We start from the raw sequence: 16,840 nt of genomic DNA, 5'->3' as shown, positions 1-16,840 counted from the left end.
TCTTCATCTTTCCTGTAATTACAGCTACATGTCCTTGGCAAAGGGATCAAAGGCAACAGAAGAGGAGGGGATGAGGAGATTGCCGTCTCAGAAGCAGGTTGCACCAGTGTGCATGATGCAGGCACACTCAGACACGCGCTGGCCGTAAGCACCTAACAGAGTCACAGCCCTGACAGCTCAGCACCATCACTTGAATCCAGCCCAGGTGGGGCACGTTATACCACTGCTGGCTGGTGGCCTCCTGAGATGAGTCTTTGACATGGGAGACACAGCAAACCCTTCTCCAGTGCCAGGCTGCCCATCAAGAGAAGCCTTTGGCTAATGGCTTTGCCTTCCATGTTCAGTCCATCAGTCTCCAGGTCAAACACCCAGCCCCTTCCACCAGTACAAAATCCATTAGAAACAATTTGATTCCCTTTATTTATGCATGACATTTGGGAAAAAGCCTAATCCTATTGCAAATGGGGAAAATAAAAAAGAAAAGCAATTCCAATTTTACAGCCTTGGGACCAGAGGAGCTCGAGTGCTGCAGCCAGCGGAGATGCGGTTTCCAAGGCTGTGTCCTGTGCTTGGTACACTATTATTTTACTCAGAGCCTCAGCTGGGGCGGATGGTGCGATGTCTTGCAGAGAACATCAGGTGCAGGGGGATTTCCAGCCTGGGTGTAGAAATGCAAATGCAACAGTAAGAACTTGCAGCCTCATGTTTTTGCTGCCTCCTGTTTTTGGCACAGTCTGCCAGAAGAAAAAAATAAAAAGCAGTGCTGGGAAGCATGCTGGGGTGTACTCCTGGTACATTGACTCTGCAAACACCAACCTCCAGCCTCACTGACAGCCAGGGGACAGTGCCCTGGCACTTAGTGGGGCTGCTTGTGTGGTGTTCCTCATGCGGATAAGCACCATGCCAAATCAGCCTTGTATCTTAGGTGGATTTAAATAACTGGTTGCGTTTTTCAAGGCAGAGGTAAGACAAGATCAGAGAAAGCAGATCTTTAAAAAGCACAGCTGAGAAATGGTTTTAGGTGGGTTAAGCAGCAGGGCTGGGTGTCCCAAGGCACCTGCAGAGCACAGGCTATGTGAGGTCTGAAACCTGTGAAGCACCCCAGCCCTGACAAATGAGGACCATAAAACCATGCCTGGCTGGAGCGAACATCCGAGCCGTAACGCACTTGCTTTCTCAATCGAGTTATGGTGAGTAAAGGTTACAGGAAGGAAGGCTCTGTACCTATATCTAATATATTTTTGCAATATGTTCCTCTCTTAGTTGCATGTTCCCAGAGTCAAACTCCCTCAGGGTGTTTCTTTCCAGTGGCCAGCGGAGGCTGTGCGTGCAGAACCCCAGCACCATGGCAGCTCAGCAATCTCATGCTTCTGCTTTTTACGCAACCCTGTTGCTACGTAGTCCTGTGGGTAACTGCAGTGCTTACATTCAAACCACTCTGAGTCGACAGCCCAGTTCCTCCCCAAGTGTTTACTCAGTTGTCACGAGCACGCTGACGTGTTACTGCTTAAAAGCACAGCAGCTAAAGGGAGTGACCGCTGGGCAGCAGGAGCCAAGGCAGCAGCTGGGGGGTTCAGTCTGAGGCTCTGCCTGTGCAAGTGTGGGCTCAGCCGTCGGCTTCCATACCACCCACATGAGAAGTAGCAGGAGGACTTCACCTCCCATGCACTGGTGCCCCTTTTAAGCTGAAACAACTGGGAGGGAAATGGGATTCACCCACATCCTCTGCACAAACTGCTCTTAACCACCAGCCTTGCCTTGCCGAGTGGCCTGCAGCGGGCTCTGCAGCGCACAGCAGTAGATACAGTGGAGCCCAGGTCAGAACTCTTCACTGTCCTTGCCAGGGCAACACTTTCAGAAGATTTCAGTGATGCCTTCCTACTGGCGTCAGCCCCTAGGACAGCCTTGCTTACTGATGCAAAGACGCTCCAGGTTACTGGTCAGTAGCTCTGCCTACATGGGAACAAGCTACAGCAGTGTGGCTACCTCTGTATCAGGATGCTGAGCTGTTTTCTGTACCCCAAGCTACACAGAGATGAGACGCAGTGATGCCAGGCTCTGAGACATCTCTCAAAGCCAGCTGCTAGTTGAGACAGGTAAAGAGGGAAGAGGATGGATCAGTGGATGGGTGGATAGACTGACATAGAGGTCTGGAAGAAGTTTTATCACATGTGTGGATCATCTTACTGTTGTCAGGTTCCTGGCAATTGAAGCTGCTTTGCAGCACCCAGCAGCAGGGATTGCTGTGTAGGAGCTTGAGCAACCCAGCGCAGGGCTTTGCGCTGCCCACACGACCAGCCCTTCCTGGGAGGCCTCACAAGCCACGCACATGCATGCCTTGACATGGCCAAGAATGAAGAAGCTTGGCTGGGTACTTCCTCCTCCCCCTGCTTTAATGTCACCAAACCCAGCTGCTGCTTTCATCACATGTCCCTTGGCAGGAGGTGAAGAGAAGCAGGCTGCTGGGTACAGTTGCCAAAGACACCGCAGGAAGTCAAGGGCAGATGCACGGTGTGGCAGCCAGGACTGAGATGCTGCTCTGCAAACAGACCCATCCCTCCTTCTGCACAGCCTGTGCCTCCCGGGAGCACCCGGCTGGCTTTGAACCTCCCGCTGCTCCACAACCTGCTCAGCCCCGCATGCTGACTCCAGGCGATGGACACATCTCTCCTTCCTTCCTACCCTGCTGAATGCCTTCCCTCTTTTCCCTTCTCCGCTCACCTTCTCCCCACACGCGTAGGAGATGTTCTCCCTGGCTCCATTTCTTTTCCAGTCAGAAGCTAGTCATCAAAAGCAAGGTTACATGTTTCCAAGGGAAGCAATAAATTAAGGCAAATAAAAGATAAAAAACACAGACGAATTATTATAAGACATCAGAAAACTAAGGCCAAAGTTAATACTCTTGGCTTTATGGCTTGCCACAGACCCAGCACAGGAATCCCACCATCAGCAATGCTGTGTGGACCCTTCTCCTCACAACGCTTTGCTGTTAGTGCTCTTACTTGAGGCAGCTTTTTGAAGTCTCTGCTGAGGGTGCTGGGAGGCACCGGGTGCCACATACACCCTCAACAGGCAGCCCCTGCCACAAAGGATTTACTGCCTGCTTGGGACTGGCTGGGTGCTTGCTTCTGCCAGTGTTTGTGGACCCTGCTCAGCTAGACTACCTGCAGGGTACACTTGCAACGCATCTAAATAATTCAGTTGGTAGTTTAAATATGCAAAACACACAGTGCAATCTAGCAAGCTGGTTCTTTTTTTTAAATAATTTGGAACTGCTTCATTCTGGCTGCTGCTGCTTGGGAGGGCAAGGAGGGGGTTGCCTTTGCCTCTGCCCAAAAACAGACATGTTTCAGGGCTGATGACGTGATCCCTGTTGCGTTATGCAGCACACTGAGGCTCACAGGCCCTCTTCCATCATGCAGTTTGTTATGATAATGTTAATGCACAGGCTGTCGTCATCTGGCAGCATAAACCACTTGCCTTATGAAATAACTCAGTGTGACAGCTCTGCTTGCTAGCAGGCAGGCCCATGTCTGGCTTCTAATCTGGCATCAGAAATCACTCCCCTTCCTTGAGCTACAAACTAATATCAAACATTTCATTTGCATTACTCCAGATAATCTGTTGGAGAGCGTGGGGAGAAGGGAATTACAGCTGAGCTCCTTCAGGAGCCCACACACAAAGCAAACGTGCAACTACCATCCCCACCATGCTGTATCTGTTAATGCTGTTTGCCATCGGCACCATGGCTGTGCTGGAATTCGCATTTCACTTTCCTAATGTCAGCCGGCATTTGTAAGTTGAGCGGATTGGATCGCATGATGCCCCAGTGACAGATCACTAGTGACTTTCTTCCCATGTCAACAAAAGCGAAAGTCACGAGGATAATGCAGAATTGCTCTGGGCCAGCATATGTTCAGCTGAAAAGGTCTCAGTGACTTCCCAGGCATATGCTGTCTGGCACAGCGCTGGAGCAAGGCTCTCTGAACAGCCTGTACAACGCAGGCTGAAGGGATTAATCTAATGCTGCATCGAGATGCTAATACAATAAGGGTTCTTTGTGGCATTAGCAGGAATCATGAGACCAGCTCTGAGATGTCATTGCCTGGCAGCTGTAGGGAGTGCCGGCCCTGAGCTCTCCAGCAGAGAGGAGCTTGTCTCCTGCTTCAAGCATTAAAGCTGCTCAGGAGCAGTGAAAATGCAGTGAGCCTCGCTGTTTTGGTGAAAGCTCATGTGGGAACAGCCCACTACCTCTGCTGTTGAGTCTAGGGAGAGCCGAGGGAACAAGCGTTATTTGGAAAAGGAAAATCACTTTTCCTTGAGTTTTCCAAAAGCTGAAAAGCTGTGGATGCCAAGAGGATGCTCGGGACTGCAGTGCCAGGGTCACATCTTACCCCGGTGAAGTCACCGCCACCCACGGGACTGGGGTTTTGCTATAAAAAGTGTTGCAAAACCTGCTCAGGCCAGTGAAACAGTTTGTGTCAGTTCCAGCAGACATGCTTTCATCTCCCTTGCCAGCTTCGCACACCCAAAGCTGTTGGGCCTGATGCTGAGCTAACCCCAACGCCAGTGGGGAAAGCTCCATCCCACTCAGCACATTTGTGCCAGTGGAAAACCAGCATCAAGCACCAGCAGAGGACGTGGGGGAGATGAGGGGCAGGGAGATGGGGGGAGTGGGGATCTGTCACAAAAATTCATTACTGACCCATGCTGAGCTCAGCCAGTTAGGAATTTTTGTGATGGACCCTAAGACCCCACACTGTGCCAAGAAGGACCCAAAGACCCAACACGGCACCATGCGGGGACCCAAAACTCTCACATAATAACAAGAGGGTACCCAAAACCCCACACCATGCCATGAGGGGACCTGAAGAGCCTACATGGCACCATGAGGGACCCCCAAAGGCCCCATAAGGTACTATGAAGGACCTGAAGATCCTACATGGCACTATAAGGGACCCCAAAGGCACCATAAGGGACCTCCAAAGTCCTCCTCACCATGCCATGAGAGACCAAAAGCCCCCACACAGCATCATGAACAGACCAAAAGCCCCTAGACCGTAAGGGTCCCAACCGCCCCCCCCCCCCAGCACCATGAGGCAACCAAAGCCCTCACCATGCCATGAGGGGACCCTAAAGACTTTATATGGCACCACGAAGGGTGTGAAAACCCCCACTGATGGCACCATGAGGTACCCAAAGACCCCACAAGACTCCACGAGGTGAGGAAACCCCCTCCTTTCCATGCTGTGAGGGCACCCAGACCCACACTGCAGTGTGAGGGGACACTGAGCCCCCACAGCTCCCTATGGGGACACCCCCTCCTCGCCTGAGGGGACCGGCCCGCTGCACCTGAGGGGACCGGCTGCCTCGCCTGAGGGGACCAGTCCACAACACCTCGCCTGAGGGGACCAGCCGCGGCACCTGAGGGGACCGGCCTGCTGCACCTGAGGGGACCGGCCCGGCTGCCTCGCCGGGAGGGGACCGGTCGCGGCGCCTGAGGGGACCGGCTGCCTCGCCGTACCTGAGGCGATCGGCCGCGGCGGCTGAGGGAACCGGCCCGCCCCGCCGCGCCTGAGGGGACCGGCCCGCCCCGCCGCGCCTGCGGGTATCGGCCGCGGCGGCTGAGGGGACCGGACCGGCTGCCTCTCCTGAGGGGACCGGCTGCCTCGCCGTACCTGAGGGGACCGGTCGCGGCGCCTAAGGGAACCGCCCTCCTCCACCTGAGGGGACGGGCCCGCCACGCCACGCCTGAGGGGAGCGGCGGGGCGGGGAGCGGCGGGCGGGCCGGGCCGCGCCGTCCGCACCGCCCACATAAGGCGGGGGCAGCGCACGCTGCTCGGCGCGGCGGCGGTGGCGGCGGCGGTAGTGGCGTCCCGGCCGAGCTGGGCGGTGAGGGATGGAGCTGGGGTGGCTGCTGTGGGGCGCGGCGGTGCTGCTGCTGCTGCTGCTCCTGCTCCACGTCCTGATGGAGCTCAGCCCCGCCGTCAACTTCGCGCTGCGCATCGGCCTCTACTGCCTGCTGTGCGTCGTCGCCTCGGCGCTGACGGTGCCCGCCTGCCTGCTGGTCAACGGCGGCCGCACCGTCAAGAACATGAGGTGGGTGAGTGGGGGGGCGCCTGAGGCGGCGGAGGGAGCGAGGCAGCCCCGCGGGCACGGGTGGAGTGGCAGGGCTAAGGCACGGGCCGGTGAAACGCAAACTGGGGGGGATCGGTTTCAGTCCTCGCCTGGTGGTGGTGGCAGGGGGAGGGGGGTGGTGGTGGTGGTGGTGGTGGTGGTGGCGGTGATGGCCTCTTTTACCTCAGGCCTGTGGCAGCAGGGTTGCCTCTTGGCTCATGGAGGGTGCTGGGGGCTGCTGTGGCCCATGGCTGTGCCCTTGCCCTCAGAGGGCCCTGCTGAGGGATGAGGGGCCTGGCAGGTGTGAGGATGGTGGCAGGTGACTGTGCCCCAGGGGCTGCACAGCTTTTGGGGAAAGCTTCATGACACCAGTGTTTGCTTGGAGCTTTTTTTTTTAATTTTTTCCCCACCTCCAGAAGCAGAGGCGATGCCAGCAGGGCTGCCCACTGGCACATGGTGTTTAATATGCTGCCCTTGGCCTGGTGCAAGGAGCAGGGCAGCCATGCTGCGGCCCGGAGCACGCTGCTTGTCGTCAGGCCTGGCTGCCTGTGTCCTCTGACAGGGTGCCTGGGGCGGTGGCTGAGGAGCTGCTCTTCTCCAGCAGCTCCTCTATATGCGAAGGCACATTTTAAGGGCAGGGCTGGCACATCTGCTGGCAGCACAGGAGAATGTGGACTCCTTGCTTTGCTCTCCTGTAGGCAGCTATTTATGTGCTCTAACTATCTATTGTCAGGGCCAAGTTGTGTGGGTGTGGGGGAAAGGGGAGCCCTGTTGTCTTCCTACATCCTTTTGGATCAAAGGTTAGGCAGTGTCTCAGCTGATGGAGTTGGACTTTGCTTTACAGTCTGGCACTCACAGGCAGGGCTTGGGGTGGAGTGAGTGGGCGCAGGGCACTGACATCCTGCCTTGTGGGCTCTGCTCTGCCTGACCAAGTCGATGGTCTATGATCTGCTGTGGTGCCGTGGCCCAGACACTGGAAACAGCAGTCTGCTCTGGGATCTCCAGCCTAGCTCCATCTCCAGCTTTGGCTTGCTCAGGAGTGGCTTTCTAACACACAAACAGCTGTGCAGCTGGGAGAATTTATGATGTCAGTTACAGAGGCACTCTCAATTTTTTTTTCTTCCCCGCCCGTAAAACTTTGCAAATAATCTTCAGTAAACTTAAAGGAACTATTTGGGAACAAGAGCTCCTTGCACTGGACAGCTTCTCGTGTTGAAACTCAGAGCTGAATTTTGGCCAGAACCACCCTTTTCCTGTAATTTAAGCCCATCGTTTCCATGTACTGGCACTGGGTGGTGATCCTAGTCAAGTATCCCAGCCCCGGGAGGTCTGTGGCTGAGGTGATCCAGTGAGTTCCTTATTACTGCAACATCCCAGTGTGCATACTCTGGCTCGGGGAAGGGGGTTGGAGCAGAGCATGTGCTGGTGGACAGACAGTGATAACAGTGTCACTGCCTGGTGCAGAACGCCCCGTCCTTGCTGTGCTCCTGGCTCCAGTGCCAAGCTGGTGTGACTTGGAGGAGGTTGCCCTCTGTGTCCGGTAGAGATAGAGCCGTTTATCTAACAGCAAAACATCTTGCAAGAGCTTCCAATCTGGTTAGCACACTTCATTAATCCTTGAAATCAGAGGATCCTAAAAAGGCCTCTGTCACAGCCTGTGAAACAGAGTGCATGAAGCTGGGGACTGCTGGCTTTTGAACTCAGGCTGTCACAGATACACTGAAAAGGCACATTTCATTTCAGTTTTCTACTCTCTCCTTGTATCTGGCAGTAAGGACGCCAGATTTACAGCTCTCTGCAGCTTTGACTGCACCAAGTCAGGATCATTCATACCAGCAGAGAAGCAGCTTGCAGGGTTGGAGGGGAGTAGGACCCATGTGCTTAACCCTGTGAGTGACATGGCCAGCTCAGCAGGGCTGCCAGTCACCTGGTGGTTCTTCGCTTGCTCTGAGCTCTGCCCCTTTGCCTCTTTCAGTGACTCAGGCTACATCTTGTGCAAGGAAGCACTGGCTCCTTACTGGTAGGAGGAAGTTGGATGGTTGCTCTTGAGTAATGTGTAACCAGCCTCTCCTAGCAGTTAGTGAGCAGTGTGACTTCCAGAGCAGTGACCTCTATTTTGGTTGGCAGTTGGAAGGGAGGAGAAGTGGGATGTAGGTCAGTTTGGTGGCACGGCATCCACCATGACCTCACTGATTTGTGTCACCGTGCCTCTCCTCACCTGCCCCCTCATCTCGTCACCTGAACTGCACTCCCATAACCTCTGTGCAGGCCCGTGGTGCTCAGGAGCTCTGCAGCCTGTGTACTTCCCAGTGTCCTTTCCCTGGGTGCGGCTCTAAGCTTTGCAGCAAGTTTGAATGACGGGGACTGAGCAGGGCTGTGTCACCTGTGGTCATTGTCCTGACCTGAACTCCAGTGTCAAAGCCCATGCCTGGGCGGTCTGCATGGCAGGGCACGGAGGTATGAAACGCACTGTGAGTAGGTGCAAGCTGGAGAAGGTTGCATTGACAGAGGTGTGTCGTTGAAGAGCTGGTAACAGGGGTGGAGATACTTTTAGAGAGTGGATGCTGGAAGCTGCTGCCAAGCTAGGATGAAATGCTGACGAGGTGCTCACCTCCCACCCTGGGCGACAGGGATGCTTCCTGGGCTGATGGTGCTGCATGGCTCTCCAGCTGGACTGTGTGGTGGGGGAGAAGCTGGTGCTGTCCCATGGTCACCTCCTACAGAGAGGAAAGCTCCATCTCTTGTCAGCCAGGGAGAAAGTGGGCCCTGAAGCAGGGCATCCAGATGCTTGCTGGGAGGGCAGGTCAGCTCCTGAATCTGCTCTAGGGTAGGGGAGAGCAGAGCAGAGGTGGTGGCTGCTTCTGGCAGCTTTGTTCATGTGCAAGCTCCTCTGCCTCCTGTTCTGGCAAATGGCTGCTCCCCTGCCCAAAATAGCCACTGTGTGCTGCCAGTTTCTGGCTGTGTCCTTTGGCCGAGTTGGAGGATCCCCAGCTCCCACCTGTCTGGGGGTGGCATAGATGGGCCCTGCTCCCAAGAACTGGCTGGGTCTTGGCCAGCGAGCCTGGGTGGGATGTGTGCAGCAAGGGCATGGCAGCCTGCTCCATGCGTTGGCAGGGCTGAGTGGAGCTGCTGGCGTGTCCAGCATGCTAGCTGGGCCCCCAGCCCTCAGGGGTAGAGGAAGAAAGCTGGGAGCTTTGTGAACAGACCTGTAGATCTGCTGGGGAACTGAACTGACAGGCAAAAGTTATTAGCTTGAAGATGTGTTTGCCAGAGGCACCTAGCCTCTGCCAAGCTGTGTGGGGAGCATCTCATTTGCTGCTTGCATCCTTGCATGGTACAGGCAAGGATTTCTCACCTTCATTCTCCATCTTTCTTGGACTCCTGTGGAGTAATGGCACCCCGTGTTTGTCTGTATTTTTAAGCCACATCTTCCAGCATTGCAAGGAGCAGAACTGGCAGAGCCTTCTTGGGTGATGGGTGTTCAGGCTCTGAACTTGTGGGGCTCTGCTCATCATTGGTAGCATTGGAGCAGACTACAGCCATGGCATAGGCTGAAACAAACAGCACTGAATGGGTAAGACTGGCAGCAGCAGGAGTGGTCCTCGATCCAGCGTTGAAACCAGCATCCCTCCCTCCTGGACTTTGGAGGGTTTCCAGTTTGCTCTCTGTTTGCAGGGCTCTTGCAGCTGTGCTAGGCTGGACTTGTCTCTCCCAAAGAGCCTATAGTGAGCCTGGTTGTGAGCTGATGCTGACAGCCTGAAGGAAGCATGAACCATTGAGTCTGGCTGTACCAGCCTCAAACTTTTAATCAGCTTCTCCTAGACTTCCAGTAAAATTCCCATACTGGGAGTGGACAGGGCTTAGCATACAACTGAAGCATGTGGAACTGTGCAGGACAGACACCCGGGTGGGCCACAGGGCAAATGAGACTAGGTTCTCTGTCACAGAGCTCTTCTTGTCTCCTTCCACCCACCCTGCGTATAGCAGACCCTGGCACCTCCCTGTCCTCTGCTGACTGCTCTTCTCATCTGCAGAATCATCAAAACTGTGGTCAAGACCTTCAAGTATTTCTTTGGCCTGAGGTTTGAGGTGAAGGGACTCAAGAACTTCGAAGTGGAAGGCCCTGCTATCATTGTGTCCAACCACCAGAGCATCCTTGACATGATGGGTGAGGAGCTGCTGGGAGGGAAGGGGCAGTTCCCTTGCTCACCATCAGAGAAATCCTGCTCGTATCTCCTGGCCAAGCAGCCCCCTGCCCTGGCTGGTCTGTGCTACTGAGCCAGCTGGTCCAGCTTTCTCTCGGTGCTGGCTGCAGGAAGGGTCTCCCCTCGTGCTGAACAATCGCACCCCTGCTCAGCTTCATGTGCTTCTTGGCTCCCTCTCACTTCCCTGCCTCTCTGATAGCACTGGCTGGCCTGGCATGTGTGTCAGTGTGCTGAGTGCCCCTGCTGAGCACCCTGGGGCCAAGGAGTGAGCTGCCTTTTGAGGGGAATTGCTATGAGCTGCAGCCACTCTGCCGCTGTAATTCTGCTGTGCTGAGTCTTCTTCTGCTCTGCTGATGGCAGCAGAAGCCAGCAGGGAAACGAGGCACTGGCCTGTCCCTAGTACTCCTCTCCACACCTCAGATTGTGTCTCTTGTCCCATCTGAGTGCAGGCAGGGGGGGGTGACTGCTGGGTCTCACCCTCTGCCATCACGTTAGGGCTGATGGAGGTCCTGCCCAACAACTGTGTCCAGGTGGGCAAGAAAGAGCTGATGTACACCGGCACTGTGGGGCTCATCATCTACCTCGGTGGTGTCATCTTCATCAACAGGAAGAGCACCACCAGTGCCAAGATGGTGATGGCAGAGGTGGCCAAGACTATGGCAACTGACAATGTGAGTGTGACTGTGGTGCTTGGTGGGGTGGCATGGAGGGATGTGGCACTCCTGGTGCTGGCTCACCTGGTTACAGCCACCTGCAGCTCTTGGCAAGGCTGCCTGGTGGCTTGGCCAGCAGGAAGGGAGCACTGCAAGTAGATTGCTAGAGCAGAGCTTTATCTTACCACATACAGGTGAAGGTATGGGTGTACCCAGAAGGCACGAGGAACTGCACCGGGGATTTGCTGCCATTCAAGAAAGGAGCATTCCACCTTGCTGTCCAGGCACAGGTAACAGTGCTTTGCCCCTGCATAGGGACCCTGAATGCTTTTGCAGTGGCCTTGCAGACTGGTCATGCAGTGGAATAGTTTATTTGCTCTCAAGTGAGCTATGTTCCCAGGTCATAGCTGAGCTCCTCAGCTAAACAATTAGGTATCATAAGTCCCAGCAGGAGCAAAGCGCCTTTTCCGTCCTGTGTGACAGGGACTTTGACCCCTGTGGGTGGGTGACTGCAGACATGTGGGTGGGTGACTGCAGACAGAGAAGCTGCTTTGTCCTCTCTCCTGGCTGCCCCAGTACTGCAGTCCCAGTGTCCCATCTGGAGGGCAGAGCATGGGGCACTGGCACAGTGGACCCCCTACCTCTGGGCTTTGGAGGCACCTGGCAGTGTGGCGGTGCAGTATCTGTGCCCTGTTCCTGGGAGCATGGCTGCAGCACACAGCTGGCTTCTGGCAGGGAGCCCAGCGGGCTTTAAAGCTTGCCTAGGGAATCCCAAAGCTGTTGATGCATTTCTGGGTCCCCCAGGTTGCAATAGCATGGTGTTGATCCAGGATGTTAATGCTAGTACTTTAGAGCAACATCTGAGCTTGCTCTGTGTGGAATTAGCTGCTCCCTCCCAGACAGCCATCTGGTACTTCTTGGTGGGCCTTAAATGCATTCTTTCTCCAAAATTACAAGATCCACGAGCAGTTAGTGGGGGAGCAGGCAAACTGCTCCTTGGTTTTGGAGAGCTAGAGCTGTCAGTGCTCCAAAGGAGCAGCAGTGCTTGTCTGGGCAGGGTTCTGGGGCAGTGTGCCAGGGACGCTGAAGACCTGGCTGTGCTGCATGGGCCCAGGTGGTTGCTGGCAGCTGGGCCACCCTGCTTGGCTCCCAGGTGCTGGAGAGGCAGCTGGGAGGAGGTGGGTGCCTTGCCTTCCCATGCATGCTCTGCCTCACTTCTCAGGACTGGGATGACTTGAGGCCTGAGGGGAAACTGCTTTCCCTAAAAGAGGTGTTGTAGCAGGGATCCTGGAGAAGGGAGTAGGTGCCAGATCTTTTGCTGGGTCTGATTGGCCAAGCCCAGGGTGTAGCCTGCGTTGTACCATATATCCCCATTCCTGCCAGGGTGATGCAACCGAGGCAGGGGCTGGCAGCTGCTGGAAGGAAAGTACAGTGGAAATGGTACCCACTTCTGCTAACAGTCCCCCTGAGTCACCAGCTGTAGATAGTGTCTGTTATCAGCACTGAAATAATGACTCTGCCTGCCTTCCTGGCTGTGTGTCTGCCTGACTGAAGCTTCCCTGGGAGCAATTGATTGGAAGTGGTGACTCCTTTTATTAGAAGCTGAAGGCACACCAGCTGGCCTGCTTGTACAGCACAGCAAGGCCTGTCAAAATAGGCATCCTTCAATGTTTGCAGGTCAGAAAATACCTGGGTTTTGAAGCCTGGCTTGGGACGAGGAGCCCTTGAGAGCCAGTGCTGACCTGAGACTGAAGTGTAACTTGGCCCTAGTGCCTTGAGTTGCTGGGGAGTGGGTTTGGTCCCATTTGACTCTTGACTGTCCCAGCCTTTGGAAGTGCATCTTGCTTGTGGGGCTGTGTGTACCCTGTGTGTCTGAGAGCTGGGCCCAGTCAGTTCTGGTGCATGAGGTTTGCTGCTTATCTCTGGCCTGCCTTCCTGTGTTGCTGCAGTGCAAGTAACTCCTCTTTTTCATCTTCTTCCCCAAGGTACCAGTGATTCCTGTGGTGTATTCCTCCTTCACCACCTTTTATAACCCAAAGAAGAATCTGTTTACATCAGGTACTGAAGAGCCCAAGCGTCTTTACAGTCATTTGGAGACAGGGTTGATGCCATACCATGTGAAGATCTGGCTCCCAAGGGTGTGGGAGGGAAGCGGAGCTGGGGCAAACAGGAGGATTCCCTCTGGGAGATGTGTGGAGTCAGTTCAAAGCACTTGGCACCAGACCCTAGGCTGGGTTAACTCAGGAAAGAATGTAATTAAATACAGTGAGGGATGTTCCCATTAATAATTGGACACCGCCTCTCCATCTCATAACTGGCACAGCCCAAGTCGTGTGGTGAGGGCTTGGGGGAAGAAGCAAGTGTGCTCTGCCTCCTGATCTTTCAAAGCAGAGACCCCTCTCAAGGAAACAAAGGAACCTGGTCATACCAGAGCTCTGAAGTCTGTCACTACAAGCGCTGGACAGAACGTTGGCTTTCAGTCAACTTGGAGCACTAATTCATTTGTGGGAGGAAGCTGTGCTTGCTGTGCTCCCTGCCTGGATGGCTGGAGCCAGCCAAAGGCAGGAGGGTTGGACAGAAGCAGATGAAGGGAGCACCTGGTGCTGGCTGTGCCCGGCACAGCCCTGAAGCTGACTGGGTCCATGGCCCTGGGCTGCCCCTGCTCTCTTGGCCATCAGGCTGGGGCAGAGCAGGCAGCAGCCTTGCAAAGGGGCAGGCTTTTGCTGGGGTGTCAGTTTGGGGCACAAGGGAAATGCTCACCTGGCCCAGCTGCCTGAGGGCAGGGTCTAATCCCCAGTGCAATCTTTTACCGCTGAGATCAGCCTGTGTCCCAGGGGTGGTGCCTGAAGCCCTATAAGGGTATGAGGGCTGTGCTGGGGCTGTCCGGGGTGCAGGGAGCAGGGATCCTAGGAGGGAAGAGAACGGTGCTCCTGTGGTGTGTGGATTTCTTATAGGCTGTTCTCTTGTTTCTAGGCAAAATCAAGGTTGAGGTTCTGCCTCCAATAGAGACCAAAGGCCTGACATCAGATGATGTCTCTGACCTCACTGACAAATGCTTCTGCACTATGAGGGAGACCCTCTTCAGGCTGTCCGGCCGTCCAAGTGAGGCAAAGGACTCATCCTAGATGCTTCTTCAGTGGTGTCACCATGTGGTGGTGTCTGAAGCGACTTCTCTGTTGCCAAATACTGAAGGAACTCCTGTTCCTCAGCAGTGACTTCTAACTCTGGGAACACCATGGAAATGGCACACACAGGGCGTCAAGCCAGCGCTGAGGTTCCCTGTTGAGTGGATTTCTCTTATGGGTTCATTTTCTCACAATGAAACTTCTCCTTTTTCTGAATTTCTCAGGCATCAAACTTGTGCTACCAAAGGGCTCAATGACCAGAGAGGTGAGTTCTCCCAGCCCAGGCAGCTGGCATGGGGTGACAGCAAAAACCTGGCTGGAGGCTGGGCTCTGCCTCACGTGAGTGTTCCTGCAGGCTCAGCTAGTGCTGGCCGGGCCCTGTGCCGTCCCAGATGGAAACCACCAGGCAGCAGTTTCTACCTGCATAACTCTGCTGCTCAAACAGGGTTGAGAATCGGGTGAAAATCCAGGTTCTGGCTCCTCAGCAGTGCTGGGAGTGTGGCATCCTCCCTGGGCAGCCCAGAGTGCTGCCATCTGGCACAGTGCAGCTCACAGGGGGTATCTCTGGGGCAGGGCCTGTCACCTCGAGAGACCCTTGTGTCACAGCAATATCTTGCGCTGGGGCTCTGCGTTGCCCAGGTACTCCTGAGCCAAGTCTTTCACTTCTGAAGGAAGCACCTAGGGCCAATAACCTCAGCTGGGCCACAAAGGGGAATGTGTGGAGCCAGTCTTGGTGTCTTTTAAGACTTGATTGCCTTGTCTGAACAAGTGCCCTTGGTCATTGAGGGGGTGCAACAATGGAGAGGGAAGCTGCAGTCTGACCAAGCCAGCATATATGGTCTGGGCAGTGTTTAGGTGAATGCTGTCCAGTCTTGCTGGCTTAGTCACCTTCTGAATGAAACCCCATGCCTGTTTCTACCATTCAGAGCCACCAGCTTGATTTTGAAAACTGCACAGATCTGCTGGAGTCCTGGGCAAACCTGTCCTCATGTGTGGTGGCACACCTCTGGATACTGTGTGTGTTGTGCACCTGGCTTGGCTCAGAGCCTCCTTGGTGTTGGGGAAACTGTGCTGCCAACTGCCTGCCGTGGCGGTGGTTCAGCCTGGTTGCAGCAGGCATCCTGGTGTCTACAGTACCCGCTGAAGATGCAAAGGGCTCTGTCACGCTCGTTTTGCCGCTTGTCATGGTCAGCACTGGCCGAAAGATGGTGCCTATCCCGTGTGTCTTTGCTGATCTCGGTGGAGCTGCTCTGCAAGGCTTGTAAAGCTCCTGCAGTGCCGCAGGGTGGGTGAGCTGCAACTGGACAGGGGCATGGAAGGCTTCAGCTCTCCCTTTGGGGGAAATTAACTCCTTTCCCTGTTCAGATAAACGGGTTTCCGCTGTGCTTTGGGGTGATGGACTAGCAGGGCTCCTGGATCCCAGGCTGGGACCTGCCCAAGTGTTGATGCCATCTGCAAAGAGCAAGGCTGGGTCAGGCCCATGGTTCTGGGGGGCTTTAGCTCTCCTGTTCATGGTGCAAGCTGTATAACTTTGCGATAAGTCACCTGGGGCTACTTGGTAACCACTGAATCTGGCTTTTGCTGCCTGCGTTGGTGGCATTGTGGTCATATGGCATTTTGGGGTTAAAGCCTCAACTGGGACTGGCAGGGAGTTCCCATAGAGCCATTGGTCCCCGAGGGAGGGAGCCTTCGGGCTGTGCTGGTGGAGGCCAAGGGGCTTTACTGGAGGGGCCTTACAGTACAGACTCAGGGGTCAGACCCGCTGTGGGACGGGTCGGGGTGGGAGGATGGGAACCAAACCAGCACTTTGTAAGAGTGGCAGATAAAGGGCTGTCATGGAGGTTAAGCCCAGGAGGGTCCTGGGGGTGATAACCACATCCACAGAGTGAATCCTGCAACATCCGAGCTTGGGAGGAGGGAGCAGTGCCTCTGTGCAGTTCTCTGCTGTTCACTTTTAATTGGGTTGAGAATAATGTTATGTGCTTTTTAAGGAGAGAGAAAAAAAAAAAAAGTACACCTATGGTTATTTAAATTAAAGAGACTCCTGGTCTTCTGTGGGAGCTGAGGGAGGAGGGCTGCTGCAAGAGGGAGAAGGGTGCTGACCCCTGGGCTCTTGCAGGGGGTGGGTTTGGTGATGGAGGGGCAGGTCCCTGTCCCCACCTGTGCCCCACAGGCAGAAGAGCTGTGACCCAGCCTCATGCTGAGCCACAGCTTGGCCTGAACTAGGAGGACAAATGCCTGCAGGGTCCTCTCACAGGGGAAGAGGAAGGTGCGTAGATGTGAGCCCATGCTGGAGCAAGCACCTTCCCAGCCAATAACGATTCCCCAGCCTTGGTGTGTGCAGCAGGAGGTTTTATTTTGGTACAACCCCTGCAGCATGCTGTTGCCCACATGGCACACAGCTCATCCTGCAGCTCCACTCTAGGCAAGAAGGAAGGTGTTGTACCATGTCTGTGGTGTTTGCTCTGCTGTACCAGTGTCCTTGGGCTTGAGCAAACAGTGCTGGCGGGGAGGTAGGGGTGTGTGCCGCAGACTGACAGCACCGTGGCTGTTGAGTCTGGGAGGGACCAGCTAACTCAACACCCGGTGCTTGTGCCAGTGTAAACACCTGGCTGTGCCAGACCTCTGTTCCCCAGTCCAGGCATGCAAAGGACTGTCCCTCCTTCCTTGGCCTCACCCTGTTGGCAAACTGAGTGGCACAGGTTGTCCCCGTCTGATCTGTACTGATGATGGGAGTGTC

General features: G+C 55.0%; 1 protein-coding gene and 1 long non-coding RNA gene across 2 annotated transcripts; one reads left to right on the top strand and one right to left on the bottom strand.

Moving 5' to 3' along the window:
* Nucleotides 1-402: 402 nt before the first annotated feature.
* On the bottom strand, nucleotides 403-5,784 carry LOC121094334. Its single transcript, XR_005829811.1, has 3 exons — nucleotides 5,679-5,784; nucleotides 2,722-2,780; nucleotides 403-658 (listed from the first exon to the last, which is right to left on the bottom strand). It is a non-coding gene; the product is annotated as an uncharacterized LOC121094334 (long non-coding RNA).
* Nucleotides 5,785-5,826: 42 nt separating this feature from the next.
* On the top strand, nucleotides 5,827-16,137 carry AGPAT2 (1-acylglycerol-3-phosphate O-acyltransferase 2). The gene is made up of 6 exons (XM_040607761.1): nucleotides 5,827-6,099; nucleotides 10,152-10,285; nucleotides 10,818-10,993; nucleotides 11,170-11,265; nucleotides 12,961-13,033; nucleotides 13,949-16,137. Exons 1-6 carry the CDS (start codon nucleotides 5,900-5,902, stop codon nucleotides 14,098-14,100), a joined length of 831 nt encoding a protein of 276 aa, XP_040463695.1. The 5' UTR covers nucleotides 5,827-5,899; the 3' UTR covers nucleotides 14,101-16,137.
* Nucleotides 16,138-16,840: the final 703 nt, after the last annotated feature.

The sequence above is a fragment of the Falco naumanni genome, chromosome 9 (assembly GCF_017639655.2).
Source record: "Falco naumanni isolate bFalNau1 chromosome 9, bFalNau1.pat, whole genome shotgun sequence".
Taxonomy (NCBI): Eukaryota; Metazoa; Chordata; class Aves; order Falconiformes; family Falconidae; genus Falco; species Falco naumanni.
Note: the sequence above shows the minus strand (reverse complement) of the source record. Positions and strands in the feature narration are given on the sequence as shown.

Coding starts and splice junctions, on each gene's coding strand:
- AGPAT2 (XM_040607761.1), top strand. CDS start 5,900: ATGGAGCTGGGGTGGCTGCTGTGGGGCGCGGCGGTGCTGCTGCTGCTG. Junction 6,100..10,151: donor CGCACCGTCAAGAACATGAG/GTGGGTGAGTGG, acceptor TCTCATCTGCAG/AATCATCAAAACTGTGGTCA. Junction 13,034..13,948: donor GAAGAATCTGTTTACATCAG/GTACTGAAGAGC, acceptor TCTTGTTTCTAG/GCAAAATCAAGGTTGAGGTT.